Consider the following 24,682-nt stretch of genomic DNA (forward strand, 5'->3'; position numbering starts at 1 on the left):
GGCACACAGTACCACAAGTGCCTGCTTAACATCAGCCTCTGGCAGTATGCAAACTGCAGTCAGGATCACTAAGAACTCTCTTGATAAGTTGGAACAGTCAGCACTTAATTGTTAGATGCTCCAGGTCAGGGGAACGAAGGTGTGACAAGACCGCTGTGCCCGAGCACCACAGAGAGATTATCATGAAACACAGACCCCCACCTTTTGCATTCTCTAAGTCGGCAGTCCAGTCCATTCAGTGCATCAAAAAGTCCTCATTAATCCTGATTTAGCTATATCTCCTTGAAACACAGAACGCAGCAATTCCTCACTTCCCTCTGATACAGCATTCTTGCCCTTAGGTCCTTAATCTTGTTCTCCAACAACTGTACATTTCTCAACATAAAAGCCGAAGAGAGAACTTATAATAGAGAAAAAAATTAGTGGGAAGTTAGAGGATCGGGAAACTTGTAAAAAACCAACAGAAAGAAACTAAAAAAGTAATTAAGAAGGTAAAGATGGAACACAAAAGCAGGCTAGCCAATATTAAAGAGGATACCAAAAGTTTCTTCAGATACATAAAGCTTAAGAGAGGTGAGAGTGGATATCGGACCACTGGAAAGGTAGTAATGAGGGACAAGGAAATGGCAGACAAAATGATTAAGTATTTTGCATCAGTCCTCACTATGGAAGACACTAACACTAAGGTGGAAGTTCCAGATGTCAGGGGGCAGAAGTGTGTGAAGTTACCATTACTGGGGAGAAGGTTCTTGAGAAACTGAAAGGTCTGAAGGTAGGTAAGTCACCTGGAGCAGATGGTCTACACTCCAGGATTCTGAAAGAAGTGGCTGAAGAGATTGTGGAAGCATTAGTAACGATCTTCCAAGAATTACTAGATTCTGGAAAGGTTTTGGAAGACTGGAAGATTGCAAATGTCACTCCACTCTTCAAGAAGGCAGAAGAAAGGAAATTATAGGCCAGGTAGTCTGACCTCAGTGGTGGGAAGATGTTGGAGTCGATTGTTAAAAATGTGGTTCCGGGATACTTGGAGGCACCTGATAAAATAGGCTGTAGTCAGCATTGTTTCCTCAAGGGAAAATCTTGCCTGACAAATCTGGTGGAATTACTTGAAAAAATAACAAACCGATTAGACAAAGGAGAATTGGTTGATGTTGTCTACTTGGATTTTCAAAGGGCCTTTGACAAGGTGCCACACATAAGGCTGCTTAACAAGCTATGAGCCCATCGTATTACAGGAAATATTCCAGCATGGGCAAAACAGTGGTTGATTGGCAGGAGGCAAAGAGTGGGAATAAATGAGTCTTTTCTGGTTGCTGCTGGTGACTAGTGGTGTTCCACAGGGGTCTGTGTTGGGACCAATTCTTTTTACATTATATGTCAATGATTTGGATGATGGAATTGATGGCTTTGTTGCAAAGTTTGCAAACGATATGAAGATAGCTGGAGGGACAGGTAGTTATGAGGAAGTAGAGAGGCCACAGAAGGACTTAAGACAAGGAGAATGGGCAAAGAAATGGCAGATGGAATACAGTGCCAAGAAGCGTATGGTCATGCACTTTAGTAGCAGAAATGAAGGGGTGACTCTTTTCTAAATGGAGAGGAACATTTAAAAAAAAACAGATGCAAAGGGGCTTAGGAGTCCTCTTGTTGGATTCCCTAAAGGTTAATTTGCAAGATGAGTCTGTGGTGAGGAAGGCAAATGCGATGCTAGTATTCATTTCAGGAGGACTAGAATATAAGAGCAAGGATGTGATGTTGAGAGTTTATAAAGCACTGGTAAGGTCTCACTTGGAATATTGTGAGCAGTTTGGGGCCCTTTATCTTAGAAAGAATGTGCTAAAACTGGTGAGGGTTCAAAGGAGGCTCACAAAAATGATTCCAGGATTGAATGGCTTGTCATATGAAGAGCATTTGATGGCTCTGGGCCTGTATTCTCTAGAATTTAGAAGAATGAGGGTGACCTCATTAAAACCCATTGAATGGTGAAAGGCCTAGATGTGGAGAGGATGTTTCCTATGGTGAGAAAGTGCAAGACCAGAGGACACAGCCTCAGAATAGAGGGGCATCCTTTTAGAATGTAGATGAGGAGGAATTTCCTCAGGCAGAGGGTGGTGAATCTGTGGAATTCTTTGCCACAGGCAGCTGTAAAGTCCTAGTCTTTATGTATATTTAAGACAGAGGTTAATAGATTCTTGATTGGTCAGAGCTTATACCTCTTCTGAATTAATCTCACTGCAATCTGCACCATGTACAGTAATTCCCTTTCAGCAATGTACTTTTAAATTGACTTAATAAACTATAAATTACACGATCTCCTGAAGTACTCAGTGGGCTTAACTCTCAAGCAAGCAGGTGCAGCACATTTAAGTGGATGAAAGTTCATCACCACAGCCAGAAGCAAGACAGGGGGTGGACTCCAACCCTGGCTGCAATGCAGAGGACTAAGGCCCCCTCTACCTAGCATCTTCTTAGTGAATGTGCAGTCAGTGGGGACAGAAGGGCAAAAGCGCTATATTGTCAGGAATTGAGGAATCGTGTTCTGTGTTTTACCGAGGCGTGGCTTACTCAGAGTACACCAGATAGTGTGATCAGATCCGAAGGCTTCTCGATACACAAGATGGACCAAACTGTTGATTCAGAAAAGGCAAAAGGTGAAGGTGTGTGCTTCATGATAAACTCTCGGTGGTGCTCTGATGTGGCAATTTTTTGGACGCGTGCTCCCCTGACCTTGAACACCAAACGATGAAATGCCACCTGTTCTATTTACCAATAGAGTCCTCCTCCAAAATCCTGCCCACAGTTTACATACTACCAGTGGTCAAATGCAACCAAGCACTTGAGATACTGCATGATACCATCATCAAACAGGAAACAGTCCGTCCCAATGCATTTCAAATCAGAGTCAGGGATTTCAAACAGGCTTGTTTGATTGAAATACAGAACAGTACTTCACAGATACGGGCCATTTTGGCCAACCACATATATGCTGAACAGGATTCCAAATTCAAGTTATCAGTTTATCTATATGCATTGATAACTTCAGGATCCCAAGTGTTTTCTGATATGCCTGCCAACACAGACAACAGGGTCACAGCATGGAAACTGGACTTTTGGACCAACCAGTCTATGCTAAAACTCTGAGTGTAAAAGCTGTCCCTCCAGGTCTCCTTAAACCTGGGCTGCCCAGTTTTGGACTCTCCAACCCTAGGCAGAAAAGACCTTGATCCTGTTCCCAGCTCCTCTTAATTTCCTATTCCATTCAACCTCACAGACTCATTGGAAAGTTAATTATACTAGATTAAACCCACTGGGAACCCATTACCCGCTCCATTTAAATCCACCAGGGCACTGTTTCTTGCTCTGTTTAAACCCACCTGGACCCTGTTTTAAACCCACCAGGGCCCCACTTTTCCATTCCTTTTAAACCCACAGGGACTCCACTTGTGGCTCATTTTAAAACGACCGTGGTCTCATTTCTCGCTCCCTTTACACCCACCGGGACCACATTTCCCACTCTCTTTAACCCTACCAGGATGCCATTTCCAACTCCTTTGAAAACCATTTGGGCCCTGTTGCCCGCCCCCTTTAAACACAGCAGGACCCCATTTCCTGCTCCTTTTAAACCCATCGTCAACCCATTACCCACTCCCTTTAAATACACCAGGACCCTGTCTTCAACTCCATTTAAACCCACCAGGGCTTAGGAAAAAAAATAGGTAATGCCTGAAAAAGATATAAAAATTTAGGAAGAATCTTCATTTTAATCGAATTAATTCGGCCAATTGGGGATAAAGAAAGAGGAGACCATTTAGAAAGCGTCTTTTTCAGATAATTCAACAAAGGGTTAAGTTTTCTTTAAATAAATTCTTGAAGTTTTTAGTAATTGTTACACCTAGATATGTAAATTGACTTGTGACAACTTGGAACGGAAATCTGGCATTTGATGACATTAGGTCATTTAAAGGAAACAGTTCACTTTTATGTAAGTTCAGCTTATATCCTGAAAAATAACTAAACTGGGAAATTAAAGAAAGAATCAAAGGTAAAGAAGTTTCAGTGTTAGAGATAAAAAGTAAAATGTCATCAGCGTATTACGAAATTTTATGAGTCATACCTTCCCGTAGTATACCAGAAATGTCCTTAGATTCTCAAAATGCTATTGCTAAGGGTTCTATAGCTAAAGCAAAAACTAAAGGACTAAGAGGGCAACCTTGTCTAATTCCCCGCTGTAATTTAAAGGGCTTAGAAATTTGAGAGTTAGTAATAACCTGAGCGGTAGGAGACAAGTAAATTAATTTAACCCAACGAATAAAATTAGGCCCAAAATTAAACTTTTCTAAGGTCTTAAAAAGATAATTCCACTCAATCCTATCGAAGGCTTTTTCTGCATCTAAGGATAATATACACTCTGATTTTTTTTGGATGGTGAATATATCACATTCAATAAACTACGTATATTAAAATGTGAGTAACGGTTTTTAATAAATCCTGTCTGGTCATGTGATATAATAGATGGTAAAATATTTTCAAGTCTTTGAGTTAAGATTTTTGATAAAATTTTTGCATCAACATTTAATAAAGAAATCAGTCTGTATGAAGAACATTCAGCTGGATTTTTATTTTTTTTTAAGAATAAGAGAAATAAAAGCTTCATAAAAAGATTGAGAGGGTTTACCTGATTTAAAGGACTCTGATAAAACAGAGGATAAATAAGGTGTAAGTAACGTAGTGAAAGTTTTATAAAATTCCCCAGGAAAGTCATCAGGTCCTGGCGTCTTACCAGAATGTAAAGCATGTATAGCCTCAGCCACTTCTTCATTGGAAATAGGCTGATCTAACTGTATTAGGCTATCAGCAGACAATGTAGGAATGTTGATATTACTGAAAAAAGCATTCATATAGGTATAATCTGAATAAGAGTCAGACTGATACAACTTAAGGTAAAAGTCTTTAAATACGTTGTTAATTTCAGAGTGGCTGGATATCTTAGTACCATTATCTTTAAAAATTTCTGTGATTTGACGATTAACTGTAAAAGATTTTAAGCGATTGGCTAATAAACTACCTGTTCTAGCCCTGTGAATGTAGAATTGAGTTTTATCTCTCAACAGCTGTCGTTCAATTGGGTAAGTCAGCAAAAGATTATACTTGGATTGGATTTCCATCTGCTTATTATATATACTTGGATCTGGAGATAGGGCATACTTTCAATCAAGATCTTTTAATATCACTGACAAAGAAAGGTCTGGCTTAGCAGCTTTTTTCTTTATATAGGCAGAGTAAGAGATAATTTGTCCACAAATATATGCTTTAAAAGTATCCCAGACTATGGTACCAGCAGTATCTCCTTTAAAATTTTCTTTAAAGAAAAAAGTAATATGATTTTCCAAAAACTTTAGAAAATTTTTACCAGATAACAGTTAAAACGCCAACTTCTATTTGATACAGAATAAACAGGTAATCTTAAAGCCAGAAGCACAGGTGCATGATCAGACAATGCAATCTCCTTATAATCACAGGATCGAACCAGTGGAAGCAAGTTTCTATCTATAAAAAAGTAGTCAATCTGAGAGTACATATGATGAACCTGAGAGAAATATGAATAGTCCTTTTCTTGGGGGTGCAAAAAACGCCACACATTGAGAATACCACATTGAAATAGAAAGGATTTAAAAAGTAGGACTGATTTATTAGTGACAGGAGTTTTACTTGAAGAGTGGTCTAATATAGGCTCAAGCCAAAAATTAAAATCTCCACCCATCACTAAGGAATACCGATTCAAATCAGGCAGAAAAGAGAAAAAACGTTCAAAGAACAAGGAGTCATCTGTATTTGGAGCATATACATTCGCAAATACCATTAGTTTATTCTCAAGACTACCCGAAACAATAACAAAACGGTCATTTGTATCAGAAATTACATTATGTTGAATAAAGGATACATTCTGATCAGGATAGAGACGCCTCTCGATCTAGATTGGGAGGGTGAGTGAAAATGTATACCCTTCCATCCTTTGAAAAAACGTCTTATTCCTAAGACCTACTTGGATTCTTTAGATTTAACTTTAACATCTTATATTTGGAATAATAAACAAGTTCGTTTAAGTAAAGTTTACCTACAAAGAAATAAAGAGATGGGTGGATTAGCCCTACCCAATTTTAGGTTTTACTATTGGGCTGCCAATATAAGGAATATTACTTTTTGGTCTTAATATATTTATCGTAAAGATTGTCCATCATGGGTCTCCTTAGAAGTTAATTCTGTAAAAAAATTCCTCTATTGTTTCTCTTCTTGGATCATACTCTTCTTTTTCAGCAAATAAAACCCACCAGGGCACTGTTTTTACAATCCTTTTAGACCCAGAGGGACCCCGTTTTCCACTTCCTTTAAACCCACAGGGACCCCATATACTGCACCCTTTAAATGTAATGGGAAATAGTGTCAGGGTCCCTCTAAACCCACTGGGATTCTGTTTACTACCCTTTTAAAACCCACCAGGACCTCATTTCCCACCCCATTTAAATGTATCAGGATCCTGTTTCCCACTGCCTTTAAACACACCCAAATCTTCTTTCCCATTTCCTTTAAACCCACCTGGGCCCCATTTTCCGCTCCCTTTAAACGCACCTGGACCTAGTTTCCTGATTGCTTTAAACCCACTACTGCCCTGTTTCCCACTCCATTTTAACCCACAGGTGCCCATTTCCTGCTCCCTTTTATCTCATGAGATTCACTGGAGCATGTATTATACTGCAACATAATATCTTTAAAAAAAAGCAGAGATTTAAAAGTGTGTTTGGGTATTAATAGGGAATACTATCTAGATATATAGAGAAACCCGGATCAGAATTATTGGCGCTTTCTCTGTAAACAACTCTGTGAAGATTTGTTTATCAGTGAATCAAACAATTCCATAACATGGAAATAGGCCCTTTGGCTCAAATCACCCAAGCCAGTCCCATTTGATCTTTCTCATACAAATTCACAACCAAGTGTATTTTAAACATTGTAATTGTATCCCCTCTACCAAACCCTCTGGCAGAATCAGAATCCCCTTTTAATCTCTCCCCTCTCACCTTAAACTTGTGCCCCCTACCCTGGGGAGATATTTGACTGTCCACCCTATCTACATCTCTTTTCATTTTATAAGCCTCCATCTGGTCAGCCCACAATCTCCTTCGCTCTAGGGGAAGAAAAGTCCAGCCTGTCCATTCTCTCCTTAAAACTCAAACTATCCAGTCTCAGCAACACTAATCCGCAGGCCACCCACCACCCCCCAACCTGGGCAACACTCTATGAAGTGGAACAAGCCTAGCGTGACCTCGCTGTGCCTGAGAGCCACCAAAGTTCTAGGCTCTAAGGAGGAACCGGGGCAATGGGGGGAGGGGGTGCAGTTGTGACTTACCCATCCCGGGGATCCAAAGCAATGGCCCGGGGGTGCTCAATGTCGCCGGCAATGAGGGTGGTGCGCATTGAGCCATCCAGCTTAGCCACCTCGATCTGGTCCAGGTTGCTCTCCACCCAGTAGATGTTGCCCGCAATCCAGTCCACGGCCAGACCCTCGGGGGTGGCCAGGCCGTACTGAACCACCACCTCCACGCTGCTCAAAGCTGCAAAGGAACGGTGAAGGGGAGAGTCACTTTTATCAGGGAACCATGAAATCCACCCTCCCCCCCCCCACACCCAGCAATAAACTTCACCCTCAACCCAGATAATGGTTTGGAGCACAGAGAATCAGCAGTAAATGGAAGGAGCAGATAATGGGGGGAGGGGAGGGAGAACAGAGAGCAGAAGAAGTGAGAGCAAGAGAAGAGGGATGAGCAGGTGGGTGGGGAGTGTGAGGTTGGTGAAAAGGGGAGTGGAGGATTGGGGAGTCATGGAGAAGAGTGGGGGTCAGAGAGAAACATGGGAGTGGCAGAGAGAGGGTGGCAAAAGAGGAACGTGGAAGAAGGGAGAGGGATTGAGAGAGAAAGGTGAGGTGGGGTAAAATGGGATTAAGGATAGAGAAGGAGGAGCTGAAGAGAGGGGAGAAAGGGAATAGCAGAGTTAGGAGATGAGGGAAGTGTAAGAGGGTAGAGTGGATTGAGAAAGGAGTAGATTGAGAGGGGGAGTGGAAGTATAATGAAAGCATCACAATTTCACGTACCTCGTGATGACACGCCCTTTCCTGCAATGCTCTGGTCTCCCGACCGTGCATCCATCTTCCAGGGCAGCTCTGTGGGAGAGGAAAATAAAACGAGTCAGCAGTCAGTCTGTGTTTGTGACTGGGGCTTTTGGCGTCAGTTGACTTCCTTCTGTTTAGGAATCTCAGTGGGAAAGGCCTTTCACATGCATTATCGACCTCCCCCATGGGTCTTTAAGAGTCTCCCTTCTGACTGGTTGCATCATCAACTTGTGTGGAGTCTCCAATGCACAGTATCACAAGAGGCTGCAGTGGGTTGTAGACTCAAGCAGCTCCATCACAAGTACAAACCTCCTCACCATCGAGGACATCTTCAAGAGATCGGATCTCAAGAAGACGGCATCCATCAACAGGGACCCACACTATCCAGGACATGCCCGCTTCTCAGTATTACAATCAGAGAGGTAGTATAGGAGTCTGAAGACTCACACTCAGTGATTCAGGAACAACTTCTCCGCAATCTGATTTCTGAACAGTCGATGAACCCATGCCTCATTGTTCCTTTTTTAATTGCTCTATTTATTTATCCTTTTAACTTGTAGCAATTTTAAGACCATAAGATACAGAAGCAGAATCAGGCCATTCAGCCTATCAAGTCTGTTCTGCCATTCCATCATGGCTGATTTGTTATCCCTGTCATCTTCATTCTCCTGCCTTCTCCCCATAACCTTTGTTGTTGCAATGAATTTACTCTGATATTCTGGAATCTGCTTGTTTTCTGGGACCTTTAGGGCCTGAGTGATTGGGAGAGGTTGAGCAGGCTGTGATAGGAGGCTGAGGGGTAGCCTTATAGAGAATTATAGAATTGTACAAAGTCAAAGTTGTGTTTATTGTGAAACCGTACAACCGTGAGTCATAAGAGCAGAATCAGGCCATTTGGCCCATCAAATCTAAACTGCCATTTAACCATTTCCTCTCAACTCCAATCACTCGCCTTCTTCCCGTAACCTTTGATGTCCTTACTAATCAAGAACTATCATCCTCTGCCTTAATTATACCAAATGACTTGGCCTAGATAACTGTATGTGGCAAAGAATTCCACAGATTCACCACCCTCTGGCTAAAGACATTTCTCCTCACCTCCGTTCTAAACGGACACCCCCCTCTATTCTCTGGTCCTAGACTCCCTCACTTTCAGAAACATCCTCTGCACATCCACTCTATCTAGGCCTTTCAGTATTTGATGGGTTTCAATGAGATTTCCCCCCACAATTCTTTTAACCCCAGTGTCATCAAATACTCCTCATACATTAACCCTTTCATACCTGGGATCATTCTTGTAAACCTCTTTTGGATCTTCTCCAATGTCAGCACATCCTTTCTTAGACAAGGGGCCCAAAACTGCTCATAATACTCATAAGAGCCGTCTGACCAATGTCTTACAAAGCCTCAGCATCACATCTTTGCTTTCATATTCTAGTCCTTTCAAAATGAATGCCAACATTGCATTACCATAAACTCAACCTGCAAAGTTAACCTTTAGAGAATCCTGCATAAGGACTCCCAAGCCCCTTTGCACCCCTGGTTTTTTAATTTTATCCCATTTAGAAAAAATGTCTATGCTTTTATTCCTACAGCCAAAGTGTATGACCGTACACTTTCTGACACTGTACTCCATCTGTCACTTCTTTCCCTATTCTCCTAATCTGTCTGAGTCCTTCTATAACCTGTCTACTTCCTCAGCACTACCTGCCCTATCTTTGTGTCATCCACAAAACCATCAATTCCCTCATCCAAATCAGTGATACATAATGTGAAAAGAATCGGTCCTAACACCAACCCCTGGGGAACACCACTAGTCACCGGCATCCAATCAGAAAAGGCTCTCTTTATTCCTACTCTTTGCCTGCTGCCAATCAGCCAATCTTCAATCCATGCTAGTATTTTTCCTGTAATACCAAGGGCTCTTGTTTTGTTAAGCGGCCTCACGAACGGCACCTTGGGCCTTCTAAAAAATCCAAGTAAATAACACCCACTGACTCCTTTGTCTATCCTGCCTGTTATTTCCTCAAAGAATTCCAATGGATTTTTCAAGCAAAATTTCCTCTTAAAGAAACCATGCTGACTTTGGCCTATTTTATCATGTGCCTCCAAGGACCCAGAAACTTCACCTTAATAATAGACTCCAACATCTTCCCAAACACTGAAGTCAGGCTAATTGGCCTGAGTAACATTTTCAATAGTCCAGTCCTCCAGACCCACTGCAGAATCACGTAATTCATGAAAGATTGTTACTACTGCCTCCACAATCTCTTCAGCTACCTCTTTCAGAACCCCAGGATTCTGAAAGAGGTAGCTGAAGAGATTGTGGCGGCAGTAGTAATCCATCTCGTCCAGGTGACTTATCTACCTTCATACCTTTCAGTTTCCCAAGTACCTTCTCCCGAGTAATGACAACTACACTCACTTCTGCCTCAACACCTAGCACTTAAATCATAGCGCCAGCATTTTCCAATGAAGGTTAACGCAAAATACTCCTTCAGTTCGTCTGACATTTCTTTGTCCACACTACTACCTCTCCAGCATCATTTTCCAGTTATCCGTTACACACACTCATCTTTTATTCTTTATATATCTGTAAAAACATTTGGTATCTTCTTTTCAATTGGCCAGTTTACATTCATATTTCATCTTTTTTCTCCTTATGGCTTTTTTAGTTCCATTCCGGTGGTTTTTAAAGCTTCCCAATCCTCTAACTTCACACTAATTATTGTTATATTGAGAAAGAGGGGGTGAGAGAGAGACAGACTGACAGGATGAGAGTCAGGTACTGGAGGGGAGAGGGGGTGATGGGGGGAGGAGAGCATAATGAATTTAGAGAGAGACAAGACAGACAGACAGAGTGGCAGGGTGAGAGTGAATTAGGGGGAAGGGCAGAAAGACAACAAGGAGAGAGTGACGACTGAGATAGAGGAAGGAACAAATTACCTCCACTCTCAGAGAGCTTCCCCCGGTATATCTTATCCTCCACTACGTCAGTCCAGTACAGAGAGCTCTGGTTCAGGTGAAAGTCCAAAGCAATGGTATTTCTCAAACCAGGAACAAGCACGCTGAAGTCACCCTTACGAAGGTCGATCCGCCGAATCTCGTGCCGATTGGAAAAGATGATAAACGGCTTGAAAGGATCTGGAGAGATATATCACAAAGATTAGTCCAACCTCCATGTCCCTGGTTCAGACCCACACCGGGAGCACCGTGCACAGTTCCCATTTCCCTATCCCTGAGTCAGACCCACACCAGGAGCACCGTACACAGTTCCCATCTCCCTATCCCTGGGTCAGACCCACACCGGGAGCACCGTACACAGATCCCGTCTCCCTATCCCTGGGTCAGACCCACACCGGGTGCACCGTACACAGATCCCGTCTCCCTATCCCTGGGTCAGACCCACACCGGGAGCACCGTACACAGTTCCCATCTCCCTATCCCTGGGTCAGACCCACACCGGGAGCACCGTACACAGTTCCCGTCTCCCTATCCCTGGGTCAGACCCACACCGGGAGCACCGTGCACAGTTCCCGTCTCCCTATCCCTGGGTAAGACCCACACCGGGAGCACTGTACACAGTTCCCATCTCCCTATCCCTGGGTCAGACCCACACCGGGAGCACTGTGTACGGTTCCCATCTCCCTATCCCTGGGTCAGACCCACACCGGGAGCACCGTACACAGATCCCGTCTCCCTATCCCTGGGTCAGACCCACACCGGGTGCACCGTACACAGATCCCGTCTCCCTATCCCTGGGTCAGACCCACACCGGGAGCACCGTACACAGTTCCCATCTCCCTATCCCTGGGTCAGACCCACACCGGGAGCACCGTACACAGTTCCCGTCTCCCTATCCCTGGGTCAGACCCACACCGGGAGCACCGTGCACAGTTCCCGTCTCCCTATCCCTGGGTAAGACCCACACCGGGAGCACCGTACACAGTTCCCATCTCCCTATCCCTGGGTCAGACCCACACCGGGAGCACTGTGTACGGTTCCCATCTCCCTATCCCTGGGTCAGACCCACACCGGGAGCATCGTGCACAGTTCCCGTCTCCCTGTCCCTGGGTCAGACCCACACGGGGAGCACCGTGCGCAGTTTCCGTCTCCCTCTCCCTGGGTCAGACCCACACCGTGAGCACCGTGCACAGTTCCCGTCTCCCTATGCCCGGGTCAGACTGACACCGGGAGCACCGTGCACAGTTCCCAGCTCCCTGTCCCTGGGTCAGACCCACACCGGGAGCACCGTACACAGTTTCCGTCTCCCTCTCCCTGGGTCAGACCCACACCATGAGCACCGTGCACAGTTCCCGTCTCCCCCTCCCTGGGTCAGACCCACAGCGGGAGCACCGTGCACAGTTCCCGTCTCCCTATCCCTGGGTAAGGCCCACACCGGGAGCACCGTGCACAGTTCCCGTCTCCCTATCCCTGGGTCAGACCCACACCGGGAGCACCATGCACAGTTCCCGTCTCCCTATCCCTGGGTCAGACCCACACCGGGAGCACCGTGCACAGTTCCCATCTCCCTATCCCTGGGTCTCTGTTCCCTCCGCCCCTCCCTTGTGTGAACAACGACACATACTCAACTGAAGCGGCACAGCCCTTCTGTAAAGCAGCACGTTTCGACACAAGGGACACGTGACCCAGTATCCCTCTCCCCAATGCCACTCCGCCCCCAGCCCCCACGACCCTCTCTCCCACCTGCCCCTTCCGATGAACCAGTACACATCCTCACAACTCTCCTCCTCCCTCATACCCTATGCCCCGCTTCTCTTCCAACGTGCTCCCCACGCTCCAAAGAGCCAACACACATGCTCACCTGAATCAATACAGTTCCCCCTCCCTACCTCCCTCTCCCCTCTGTGAACCAGACCCAGCACCACTCGCCCTTGCTACGTCCCTCCCACCACCCTGCCCTCCCTGATTTCCTCCCTCTCCCTCCAGGAGACAGCGGGTATCCTCACCATTGCTGGCACAGCTCTTGCCGTCAGGCATCAGCGCCCATCCCTGGTAGCAGGAGCACTTGACAATGGTCTTGTACTGCTCGCAGCGCTGGCTGCACTTGAGGTGCTTGGCACAGTAGCTCTGGATCTGACACTGCTTGCGGTCCGCACCCAGCTCCATCCCCAGGGGGCATGAGCAGACGATCCCTTCCCCGGGGGCAACCGTACAGTTGTGGCTGCAGCCCCCATTGTTCAAGGAGCATTGGTCTGTGTGTTAGGAGGGTGGGAAGGACAGCAGCATGAGACAAGGTGAAGGAAGGGAGACATACACAGGGAGGGAAAGAGGGAAGGAAGCAGGCAGGGAGAGTGAGGGAGAGATGAAGAGTAAGGAGGCGGAGAGAGAAGGTGAGAAAGGGAATGGGGAGGAGGAAAGATGGAGGAAGAGAAGGCAGGGAGAGAACAGTGAGACAGCTACACCATAACTTTTGACATATACTCAGTTATTGCAGTTCATGTGTTGATGGCTGACAAGGTGGGGGTGAGTTTCACCCTGCATCTGATCCTGGGAGTGTGTGATAGGACTGTGTGGAGGGAGCTTCACTCGGTGTCTGACCCCGGGAGTGTGTGATGGGATGGTGTGGAGGAAGATTCACTCTGTGTCTGACCCCGGGAGTGTGTGATGGGATGGTGTGGAGGGAGATTCACTCTGTGTTTGACTCTGGGAGTGTGTGATGGATGGTGTGGAGGGAGATTCACTCTGTGTCTGACCACGGGAGTGTGTGATGGGACAGTGTGGAGGGAGATTCACTCTGTGTCTGACCCCGGGAGTGTGTGATGGGAAAGTGTGGAGGAAGATTCACTCTGTGTCTGACCCCAGGAGTGTGTGATGGGATGGTGTGGACGGAGATTCACTCTGTGTCTGACCCTGGGAGTGTTGATGGGACAGTGTGGAGGGAGATTCACTCTGTGTCTGACCCCAGGAGTGTGTGATGGGACGGTGTGGAGGGAGATTCACTCTGTGTCTGACCCCAGGACTGTGATGAGACAGTGTGGAGGAGACTTCACTCTGACTCCAACGGACCCGGTCTCATTGGTGTGGACACATACCACAGAGCTCCCCTTCATCCGAGCCATCAGCGCAATCATCCTTCCCATCGCACAGCTGCTCTGGAGGGAGGCAGACAGAGGTGTTCTTGGCACAGGAGTGGGAGGGGGGCTTGCAGACAAGGGCCTCGCAGTTTTCTTCATCGGAGCTGTCCTCGCAGTCATTGTCACCGTCGCACACCCAGGTCTTGCTGATGCAGCGGCCTGCAGTCGGGGGATAACCACAGTTACTGAGATGTGAAGGCGGAGGAGAAGAGAGACCTGCTGCATGGATCTAGGTCCAACATCCATGCTTGGGAACAATCTGAGTAGGCTGTCATGTATAAACATGCAGCACACAGAGTGCCCTCATGCAAACACACTCACTATGTAAGAAAATTTGCCCTGTCCATCTTCTTTGAACTTATCCTCTCACCTTAAATGCACACCCTCTGCTATTAGACATTTTGACCGTGAGACGGCTGACCACTCTATCTGTGCCTCACATAATCTTATAAACCTCGATCAGGTCTCCCCTCAACCTCTGCCGCTCCAGAGAAAACAACCCAAGTTTGTCCAACCTCTCCTTGTTGCTCATGCCCTCTAATCCAGGCGGCATCCTGGTGAACCTCCTCTTCACCCTCTCCAAAGCCCCCACACCTCACATGCACGCACGTGCACACACAAACACACACATTAACACTCACAGGCACTCAAATACAGAGCCATTCACACACACAAAACTACACGGTGACACTTATGCACACATAGCAAGACAGACACAGATACAATGACGCACACACATATTCACTACAGATACAGACACACACACACACACACACACACACACACAAAGACATCCACGTACCTTCACAGACGTAAAACACAAACACATGTCATACACTCCACACATACACGCAGTCATACACACATTAACATAGCCACAGAAACGGACACAAAGACACACACACATTCTCTCTTCCCACAGCTACGGTCGAACTGTCCAGCATGGCGGGACCTACCAGTATCCTTGCAGCCAAACTTGATTGTGGGGTCACACATGTGGGTGACGCCCTCACAACTGCGTTCGTCACTGGAGTCCACGCAGTCTGTGTCCCCGTCACAGCGCCAGCGCATGGGGATGCACAGACCATCCATCTGGCACTGGAATTCGTCACCATGGCAACCTCCGGGTGGTCGGGTGGCTGAAGGGAGAGGGTGAGTTAAGTATAGAGATAAAACACAGACAGGCTGGAGGATCAGCAGCCAGAGTCACACCCTTCAAACCATCAACTGAAGGCAATAGGATACATGGGGGGAAAGGGATAAATCACAAGGGGACAGAGTTAGTGTTTGTTGCCCTACCCTTCCTCCTCAGGGGTAGAAACATGAGGGGTGGCATAAATAGCTGGTGATGTACTCTTCATCCCCTCTACTGCAGGGGATAGCAGCGTGTGGAGACTTGAGAGAGCAGGGTAGATGAAATACACAGGACCACCACACCTTTAGGCCTCTCTAGCAGAGTGGGATAGGAGGGAACAGAGACTCTAGGATGGTGGTAGGGAATAAAGGCCCGGGAGGATTGTTACTGGTAGTGCCGCACTCACCTGCCCCTCAACAGGGGTGGGCTGAACCTTGGCAAAAGGCTGTGAGAGAGGAGGGTTATGCTGTGTGCTGCAGGCAGCTCCTTAGTGAGAGGCAGGGCTATGTTGAAGAAGGAGCTTTGCCAGCTTGTGAGGCTACAGGAGATGGACAATGCTGGTGGCGGAGCTTCCATTGGCATCAGGAGTGTGCTACAGTGGGCAGAGTCTCTTCTGGGTGTGGAGCTACACTGAGGACGGGGCTATGTAGAAGGTGCAGCTACGTTGAGCAGCAGGTCTAGCGTATAGGTGGATCCTAAGAGGTGGGCAGGTCCTTATCAGGAGATGGGACTTGATGGCAGAGCTGAGAGCAAGGGGAGACAAGTCCTACCCACCTTGGTTGGTGCAGTTGGCATGAGTTTCATCGCTGTAGTCGCCGCAGTCATTATCAGCGTCACAGGTCCAGTGCCCGGGAATGCAGCGGCCACTGTTGCACTTGAACTGGGCGCTGGAGCAGGAATGAGTACAACCCGCCTCGTCACTGCCGTCTCCGCAGTCATTGTCTGTGGGTCAGGGGTGGGAAGAAAATGGGAGAGCCCACAGGGAGGGGCGGTGAGTGTCAGATATCAGAGGGAGGGTAAGCAAGGGGGAGTGAGGGAGAGTGGAAGGGGGTGGGAGGAGGGGAGAGAGAGGAGGTGTGAGGGAGGGAGAGGGTAAGTGCAGAGACAGGTGGAAGGGGAGAGGAGAGAGGGGATAGGGGAGGCAGAGGGAAGGAGTGGAGAAGGGAGAAGTGGAGAGTGAAAAAGTGGGTGGGGGAAGAAGCAAGGTGAAAGTCGAGGGGCAGGGCAGGAGGGGGAGGGGGAAGATGGGGAGGAGAAGGGAGTGGATGAAAGAGGAGAAAGTTCTGAGGGTGGGGAGCGAAGGGGAGATGCATTTACAGCAACATGCTTTTAACAGGAGTGCAAAAGGGGAAAGATGAAGGAACCATGTGTGAGAGGGCACTGTCTAATGCAAGGGGCATGTGTTCAGCTGGGGTTAATGCAAGTCACTGAAGTGTTGTGCTCTGTGATGTTCAGAGGGATGAGGGAAGAGAGGGGGAGGAAGAGAGGGGGAGGAAGAGAGGGGGAGGAAGAGAGGGGGAGGAAGAGAGGGGGAGGAAGAGAGGGGGAGGAAGAGAGGGGGAGGAAGAGAGGGGGAGGAAGAGAGGGGGAGGAAGAGAGGGGGAGGAAGAGAGGGGGAGGAAGAGAGGGGGAGGAAGAGAGGGGGAGGAAGAGAGGGGGAGGAAGAGAGGGGGAGGAAGAGAGGGGGAGGAAGAGAGGGGGAGGAAGAGAGGGGGAGGAAGAGAGGGGGAGGAAGAGAGGGGGAGGAAGAGAGGGGGAGGAAGAGAGGGGGAGGAAGAGAGGGGGAGGAAGAGAGGGGGAGGAAGAGAGGGGGAGGAAGAGAGGGGGAGGAAGAGAGGGGGAGGAAGAGAGGGGGAGGAAGAGAGGGGGAGGAAGAGAGGGGGAGGAAGAGAGGGGGAGGAAGAGAGGGGGAGGAAGAGAGGGGGAGGAAGAGAGGGGGAGGAAGAGAGGGGGAGGAAGAGAGGGGGAGGAAGAGAGGGGGAGGAAGAGAGGGGGAGGAAGAGAGGGGGAGGAAGAGAGGGGGAGGAAGAGAGGGGGAGGAAGAGAGGGGGAGGAAGAGAGGGGGAGGAAGAGAGGGGGAGGAAGAGAGGGGGAGGAAGAGAGGGGGAGGAAGAGAGGGGGAGGAAGAGAGGGGGAGGAAGAGAGGGGGAGGAAGAGAGGGGGAGGAAGAGAGGGGGAGGAAGAGAGGGGGAGGAAGAGAGGGGGAGGAAGAGAGGGGGAGGAAGAGAGGGGGAGGAAGAGAGGGGGAGGAAGAGAGGGGGAGGAAGAGAGGGGGAGGAAGAGAGGGGGAGGAAGAGAGGGGGAGGAAGAGAGGGGGAGGAAGAGAGGGGGAGGAAGAGAGGGGGAGGAAGAGAGGGGGAGGAAGAGAGGGGGAGGAAGAGAGGGGGAGGAAGAGAGGGGGAGGAAGAGAGGGGGAGGAAGAGAGGGGGAGGAAGAGAGGGGGAGGAAGAGAGGGGGAGGAAGAGAGGGGGAGGAAGAGAGGGGGAGGAAGAGAGGGGGAGGAAGAGAGGGGGAGGAAGAGAGGGGGAGGGAGGGAGGGAGGGGGAGGGAGGGAGAGAGAAAGGGCAAATAGAGGGACAGGGAGACAGAGAGAGGGAGACGAAGGGGGCAGATACAGGGAGACAGGAAGAGAAAGGAAGCGGAAGGCAGACAGCAAGAGACAAGGGGAGGACAGAGTGAGAAACGGGGGGCAGAGAGAGCAGGAGCAGAGGATGGACAGAGCAGAAATGAGGGAGAGTGGGAGGGGCATGGGAGAAAGGGAGCAGGGGCAGAGGGCAGTAGACGGGGAGAGAGGCAGTTGGACGAGAGAGATGGGGTGGGGAGAGAGCACAGGGGACTGAGACAGAGTAGTGAATTAAAGTGGATAAGGAGGTGAGAGAGAGCACACAGCCGGGAGTGCAGTGAGATCACCCAGGCATAGCTCCAACCGGCAGTGGGACAAAGCAGGCATAACTACTGTCAGCACCTCCTGCTCCCTGAGGATTTAATTCTCTCTTTCCAAATCACTCCACGTCAGGACTAATCCTACAATCCACCAGTTTAGGTGGGAGACTAAACTCTGCGCATCTGCTTTTCTTTTAACGCAGCATTTTGCAGAAGTCCCAATCATGGAGACAGCTGGAAATAATTTTGCTGAACCCGTCCTGTTAAGACTGGCTGCTTTAGGTAGAAAAGTGGCTAAAGAAATTTCCCATCTCTCCCTTCTTGCCCCAAACTTGTGCCCTCTGGTTCTTGATTCCCCAACCATGGGGGAGAGGGGGAGAAACCGTGTGTATTCACCCTATTTGTGCCCCTCATAATGTTATACACCTCTATAAGGTCACCCTCAGTCTCCTATACTCCAAGAAATAAAGTCCCAACCTGGTCAACCTCTCTCTATAACTCAATCCAAAGCTTTATACAGCTGCAACATGGTTTCCTGACTCTTATATCACTGGACAACAAAGATATTGCTTCCTGAATACTTTTGGATGTATCTTAAGGGTCTTGGGCTCATGATCATGAAAATCACCATCTTTTTGTGATTGTCTGTATTTGTTATTTCAATTCATAATTCAAGTCAACTAAAACGTTGCCCATAATGTAAGCTGAAAAGTTTTCTATCTTGTCCAGGCTTTCCTGGGCAGGCTTAGCCAGGGTGGTTGCTACATGACAGGAGAGGTTTTAGAAAGGCTATAAAAACATCACACACACTGTTCTGTGCATTGCATTTACATCTATACTGGTCTGTGATCACATTGATGCGCATGCTCTGCACGCATAGCACAGTGTGTACTCATTATATAATAAAGTAATTACATCTTCAGGAGTGCTTGTGATAGCAAAATGTCTCGCCAATGTTGCAACAGCAGCAATACTTTGTTATATTGTATACACTTAAATCTCAAAGACAGAGAATGATTCCTCTTGTTAAGAAAGTCTATAAGCTCTACTTTGGATGTAAATTTGGCGACCAAGCCAAAGCCTGGGCTCCTCACCTTTGTTGTGCAATATGCACTGTCAATCTTGGCCCAGTGTTACTCGGAAGTCCATACTGCTCGCTGTCCCGGTGATATGGCAAGAGCCTTTTTGTTATATACCCACCACCGCTGGTTGAGAAGTTACCCCTCGGGTCCCCTGTAAATCTTTCCCCTTTCACTTTAAACCTACATCCTCTAATTTTAGACTCTCCTATCCAGAGGTAAAGAGACCACTCACATTATCTACTCCCCTCATGATCTTATGCACCTGTATCAGGTTTAGCCCTCAATTTCAACCAGTACACGGAAGAACTCAGTGGGTTGAGCAGCATCTATGGCAGGAGGGGGATGGTCAGTGCTTCAGGTCGATACCCTGCATTTTCTTGAGATGGCACCTCAAAAAGATGGCATCCATCATCACTAAGAATCCTCACGTTGATTCTGATCACGTCTCAGCTTAACCATTCTTCTCCCACTTGACCTTCTGAGCTCCTTGTCTCCATGGTCCCACACTCGCCTACACTGCGTGGAATCGAACCCCACCCTACCCAACCTCCCTGTCACCCAGTCACTTGAGTCCCAGCAGTATCCTTGTAAGGCTTCTCTGCGGCAACTGTCCTCCAACAGTCAGGGCATCTCATCACCTGTCCTTTTGCATCTGGGCCTCTGGAGCTAGGAGGCAACTGCTCTCACGCTGTGCTATTCTGTCATCTTTTTCCTTTGATCACACTTACAAGTGATCATTTGGGATTCTACGGCTCCTAGTTCTTTCTGCAACAGCCCAAGAAAGATGGCTGATGTTGCTTTGGAACGGACTTGCTTAAGGGGTGGTGGTTGCAGAGACTCTCACAACTTTGTGGAGTTATCCTGATGGTGCTTGTAGACTACAGGGAGGATGTGAGTGCATTAGAGATGGTGCAGAGGAGATTTACCCGAATGCTGTCCTGGGTTGGAGGACTTTATTACAGGAAAGTGATTGGAAAGGCTGGACTTAGTTTCACAGAACCACACAGCACAGAAACAGGCTCTTCAGCCCAACTGGTCCATTCTGTGTTACCCAGCAAGCTAGTCATACCTGCCCATATTTGGTCCTTGGACCTCTAAACCTCTCCTATCCATGTACTTATCAAGGTGGCATTTAGATATTGCTAATGTGTCCACCTCAAGCATTGTTTCTGGCAGCTCTTTCCAAATCTACAGCACCCTCTGCATGAAGAAGCTGCCCTCGCTGTCCATTTTAAATCTCTAATTGCTAATCTTAAACTTCTGCCCTCTAGTTTTCAGCACCCTCCCCAGGATAAAGATTGCATGCTTTCACCCTGTGTATGCCTCTCATGATTTTATACACCTCGATCAAGTATACCTCAATCTCCTAAGTATCAAGGAATAAAGTCCTGGTCTTACAAAACCTCTTCTTGTAACTTAGGGCCCGAGTCAAGGCATCCCAATGAATCTTTCCTGCACTCTATTTTAATAACATTTTTCCTATAACAGGGTAACCAAAGGTGTACACAATACTGATTAAGTGTCTCAGCCCAGTCAACTGTTCATTTCCCATCCATAGATGCTGCCTGAGCAGTTGAGTTCCTCCAACATGTTATGTGTGTTCCTCAAGATTTCCAGCATCTGTAGAATCTCCTGCATCTCCATAATACTAAGTGCTGTCTCACCATCACTGTACAACTGTAATTTAACACCCCGATTTCCATACTTGATGCTCTCACTGATGAAGGCCCACTGTGCCAAACACCTTCTTCATTCCCCTGTCTACCTGTTCCACTACAAACCACAGGGACCAACCACTCACTATGTAAGCCCAACTCTTGATTTGAACTTCGGATTTCCAGGCTTGACTTCCCTGGGGCGAGGGAGGCTAGGGGACATCCAGCAAAAGTACAGAAAAGGCAGAGATAGCTCGATGGAATCTCATTCTTGGCTGACACTAAGGTGGGGAAATGACCTGCGTTTGCAAAATGCTGGTTGCTTGAGAGAATAAATGCCTCCATTCCCTGCCAGGAGCTAGAGGAGGGAGAGTGGGGTTGGGGGTGGGGTCAGCATCTAGCACGAGGGTTCCTGCAGAGAGTGGGGACGCATGCAAACTGGTTCTACACACTGACCGTCGAGAACTGGACACCCCTCTTCATCAGAGACGTCCGCGCAATCATTGTCTGCAACACACAAAAGGGGCGGACAGAGCACAAGGTTGGCAGGGAGGGCGAGACACCACAAGACTGACTGAAGCCGATCAAGAGAGAAAGACAAACACACACGGGCGGGGGAGAAGAGTCAGCAGCAATAAGCCAATGGGCTGGGAAGAGGTGATTTGGACAGAGGGGCTCAGAGAGGTAAGATCACAGAGCACAGTTCCTGTCTCCCTATCCCTGAATCAGACCCACAGCAGAGCATTGTGCACAGTCCCTGTCTCCCATCCCTGGGAAGGACCCACACTGGGAGCGCCGTGCACAGTGATATTGCTTCAGTGACCTGCTATTTACAATATGTCACACTTCAGCAACCCCAACCTTCCCCTATCTCATACAGCTGTACTGACCAGCAGCTCTCCCCCTTCATGCCTTCAACTTGAAACCAACATCTCTCTCTCTCATTCCAACAAGGATTTTCAGCCCCAAACATCCTCCCTGATTTTTTCCTCTCCATGGTCACTGCTTGACCTGCTCAGTATTTCTGCTTCTGGGAAGGCTACTTTGAACTGAAACTCTAGTTGTTTCTCCAAAGATGTTGCCTGGCCTGCCAGATGTTTCTCAATCTGTCTGAGGCTCTTGATCTGCCACGTTCACTGTCTCTCCCTCCACAGCTGCTACCTGAACTGCTGAGCATCTAGTTCTGTCCGAGCATCTTTGACCTGAAATATTCACCGTTTCTCTTTCCTCAAATGCTGCCTGACCTGCTGAGTATTTCCATTCCAAGAACCCTCTCTTCAACCAAACACGTTTCACTGTTCTTGCCTCTACTGAAGCTACTTGACCTGCTGTGCCTTTCTAGTTCAGTCCAAGGATCTGTGACCCGAAACTCTCACTGCTCTCCTCTCTTCACAGACATTGCCTAAACAGCAGAGTGTTGTAGTTCTTTCCAAGGGTCTTTCACCTGAAACTTCCACTGTTCCTCTCCTAAGATGTTGCCTGACACACTGAGTGTTACCAGTCTGACCACACTCAGACTGTTGCTGGGGGTTTACAGCATGATCTAGATTTGTTACTAGAATAGTTTTTGTTTAGGCAATTAAGGTGAATACTCCAGGATCCCTAGCCAAGGAAAAGGGAATGGTGACATTTAATGCTGCTGATTTCTGTCCCGCCAACACTGAGACCAAGCAAGACGGGGACGAGATGGGGGGGGGGGGTGTAGGTGGGTAGGGGTATAACACAGAAGGGAGGGGCCAAGAAGGGAGGGGATTACCCCTTACTCACCAGCGTCACAGCGCCAGTTGATATTAATACAGCGTCCATTGTTGCAGGTGAACTGTGTCAGTGGAAAGCAGGTAGGGTAGGCTGTGGAGATCAAAGTCAAAGAGGAGTTTATTGTCACATGCACAAGTCCCTGTGTGCACAAGTGCAATGAAAAACTTACTTACAACAGCTGTACAGACACAGAGCATCAGATATACAACATTCAGAAGAAAACTTAAGTTAAACACTTAACACAACAAAAGAAGTCTATTTTAGTGCAAAATGATCACGGTATTGCTGTACTGATGTAGTGATCAGAGTGGCACCGGTTGGTTCAAGAACAGAATGGTTGAAGGGAAGTACAGTAGTTGCTCCTGAACATGGTGATGTGGGATATCAGGATTCGGTACATCTTGCCCAATTGGAGCTGTGAGAAGATGGTATAGACCGGAAGGTGGTGATCTTTGAAGAAGGACTCTGCCTTCTTGAAGCAACAGCTCCAGTAAATACTGCTGATGGTGGGGAGGGACATGTCCGTTATCTATTGGGTAGACTCCACTACTCTAAAGCAGGGCTCAGGCTAGATCCCCTGTCAATAATGGGATCCCTCCACAAACACACTTCCCATGCGTACTGTTTGGGAGATGGGAATGCACTGACTCACACCTAAGCAGGTCCTAGCCCTCAGGTCAATGATAGAAGGCTTTGCACTGATCAACCTCATCCTGTACCCCACTCTAACCCCCAAGACCCTACCTCATTTTCTCACATGCCTTGGCCACTCTCTGCAGGACTTGTACAGTGAACAGTGAGACATCAGGGAATATTGTAGAACAGAAGACTGAAGAGTACAGATACATAGCTCCCTGGGACAGCGGGCTAATTGGATACATAACAGGCTTGACAATGGGAAGGAGAGGAGAGCCATGGAAGATTGCTTCTTGGATTGGAAGCCTGTGACCAGTGGTGTTCCCCATGGCTCAGTGATGGGTTCATTGTTGTTTGCCATCTATATCAATGATTTGGATGAAAATGTACAAGGCATGGTCAGTAAGTCTTCAGATGTGGGAGGCTAGAAAAGAAATTGAGGGAGCCACGGCTGAAGTGCCTTTATTTAAGACGGGCAGCAAGGTTAAACCTGGGAACTATAGGCCAGTAAGTGTAACACCTGAGGGAGGTAAGTTACTGGAGGGAATACTCAGGAATAAGATATACATACATCTGGAAAGATGTGGTGGATGAGTGACAAGTCAGCATTACCAAGTCAGCATTACTGTGTACATATGAAATTACATCTCACTGATTTCACTGAGTTTTTTTTTAAAAGGAGTACCGAAAAGATTGATAAGGGCAGGGCAGTAGACAAGATTTAGATGGACTTCAGTAAGGCCTTTCATAAGGATAGGATCACAAAAACACAGCATTTAGCGCAATACCACTACAGCTCGGGTTGTCAGAGTTCAGAGATTAATTCCAGAGTTTGTACGTTCTCCCCATGACTCTGTGGGTTTTCCTCCCACAGTCCAAAGACATATCAGTTAGTAGGTTAATTGGGAATTGTAAATTGTCCTGTGATATACAGGTGGGTTGCCAGTCAGTGCAGTTTGCTGGGCTGGAAGGGTCAGTTCTGCGCTGTATCTCCAAACAAACATAGTGGGCAGCTCTGACAAGCTAGATTGCATGGAATTGAGGGAGAGCCGGCCGACTGGATACAGATGTAATAGGCTAACTTGATATAATAGGAAACAGAGGGTGATCGTGGAAGGTTGTTACTTAAGACTGGAGGCGAATGACTACTGGTGCTCCCCAGGAGCCAGTGCCGGGCCCTTTGCCATCTATATCATGGAATTTAATCAGACATGGTCAAGAAGTTTGCAAATGACACTAAAATGAGCGGTGTTAAGAGTAAAGATGGATTT

The 24,682-nt window shown here is 47.5% G+C and overlaps 1 protein-coding gene across 1 annotated transcript in view; it reads right to left on the reverse strand.

Moving 5' to 3' along the window:
- The window catches only part of LOC140741643 (low-density lipoprotein receptor-related protein 1-like), a 561,364-nt gene that overhangs the window by 432,408 nt on the left and 104,274 nt on the right, over positions 1-24,682 (reverse strand). Inside the window, 8 exon segments of the mRNA XM_073071927.1 lie at positions 7,406-7,610; positions 8,147-8,215; positions 11,111-11,308; positions 13,135-13,380; positions 14,221-14,421; positions 15,219-15,401; positions 16,172-16,339; positions 22,785-22,865. Coding sequence (XP_072928028.1) covers positions 7,406-7,610; positions 8,147-8,215; positions 11,111-11,308; positions 13,135-13,380; positions 14,221-14,421; positions 15,219-15,401; positions 16,172-16,339; positions 22,785-22,865 — 1,351 coding nt within the window.

Source organism: Hemitrygon akajei, chromosome 18 (genome assembly GCF_048418815.1).
Source record: "Hemitrygon akajei chromosome 18, sHemAka1.3, whole genome shotgun sequence".
Lineage (NCBI taxonomy): Eukaryota > Metazoa > Chordata > Chondrichthyes > Myliobatiformes > Dasyatidae > Hemitrygon > Hemitrygon akajei.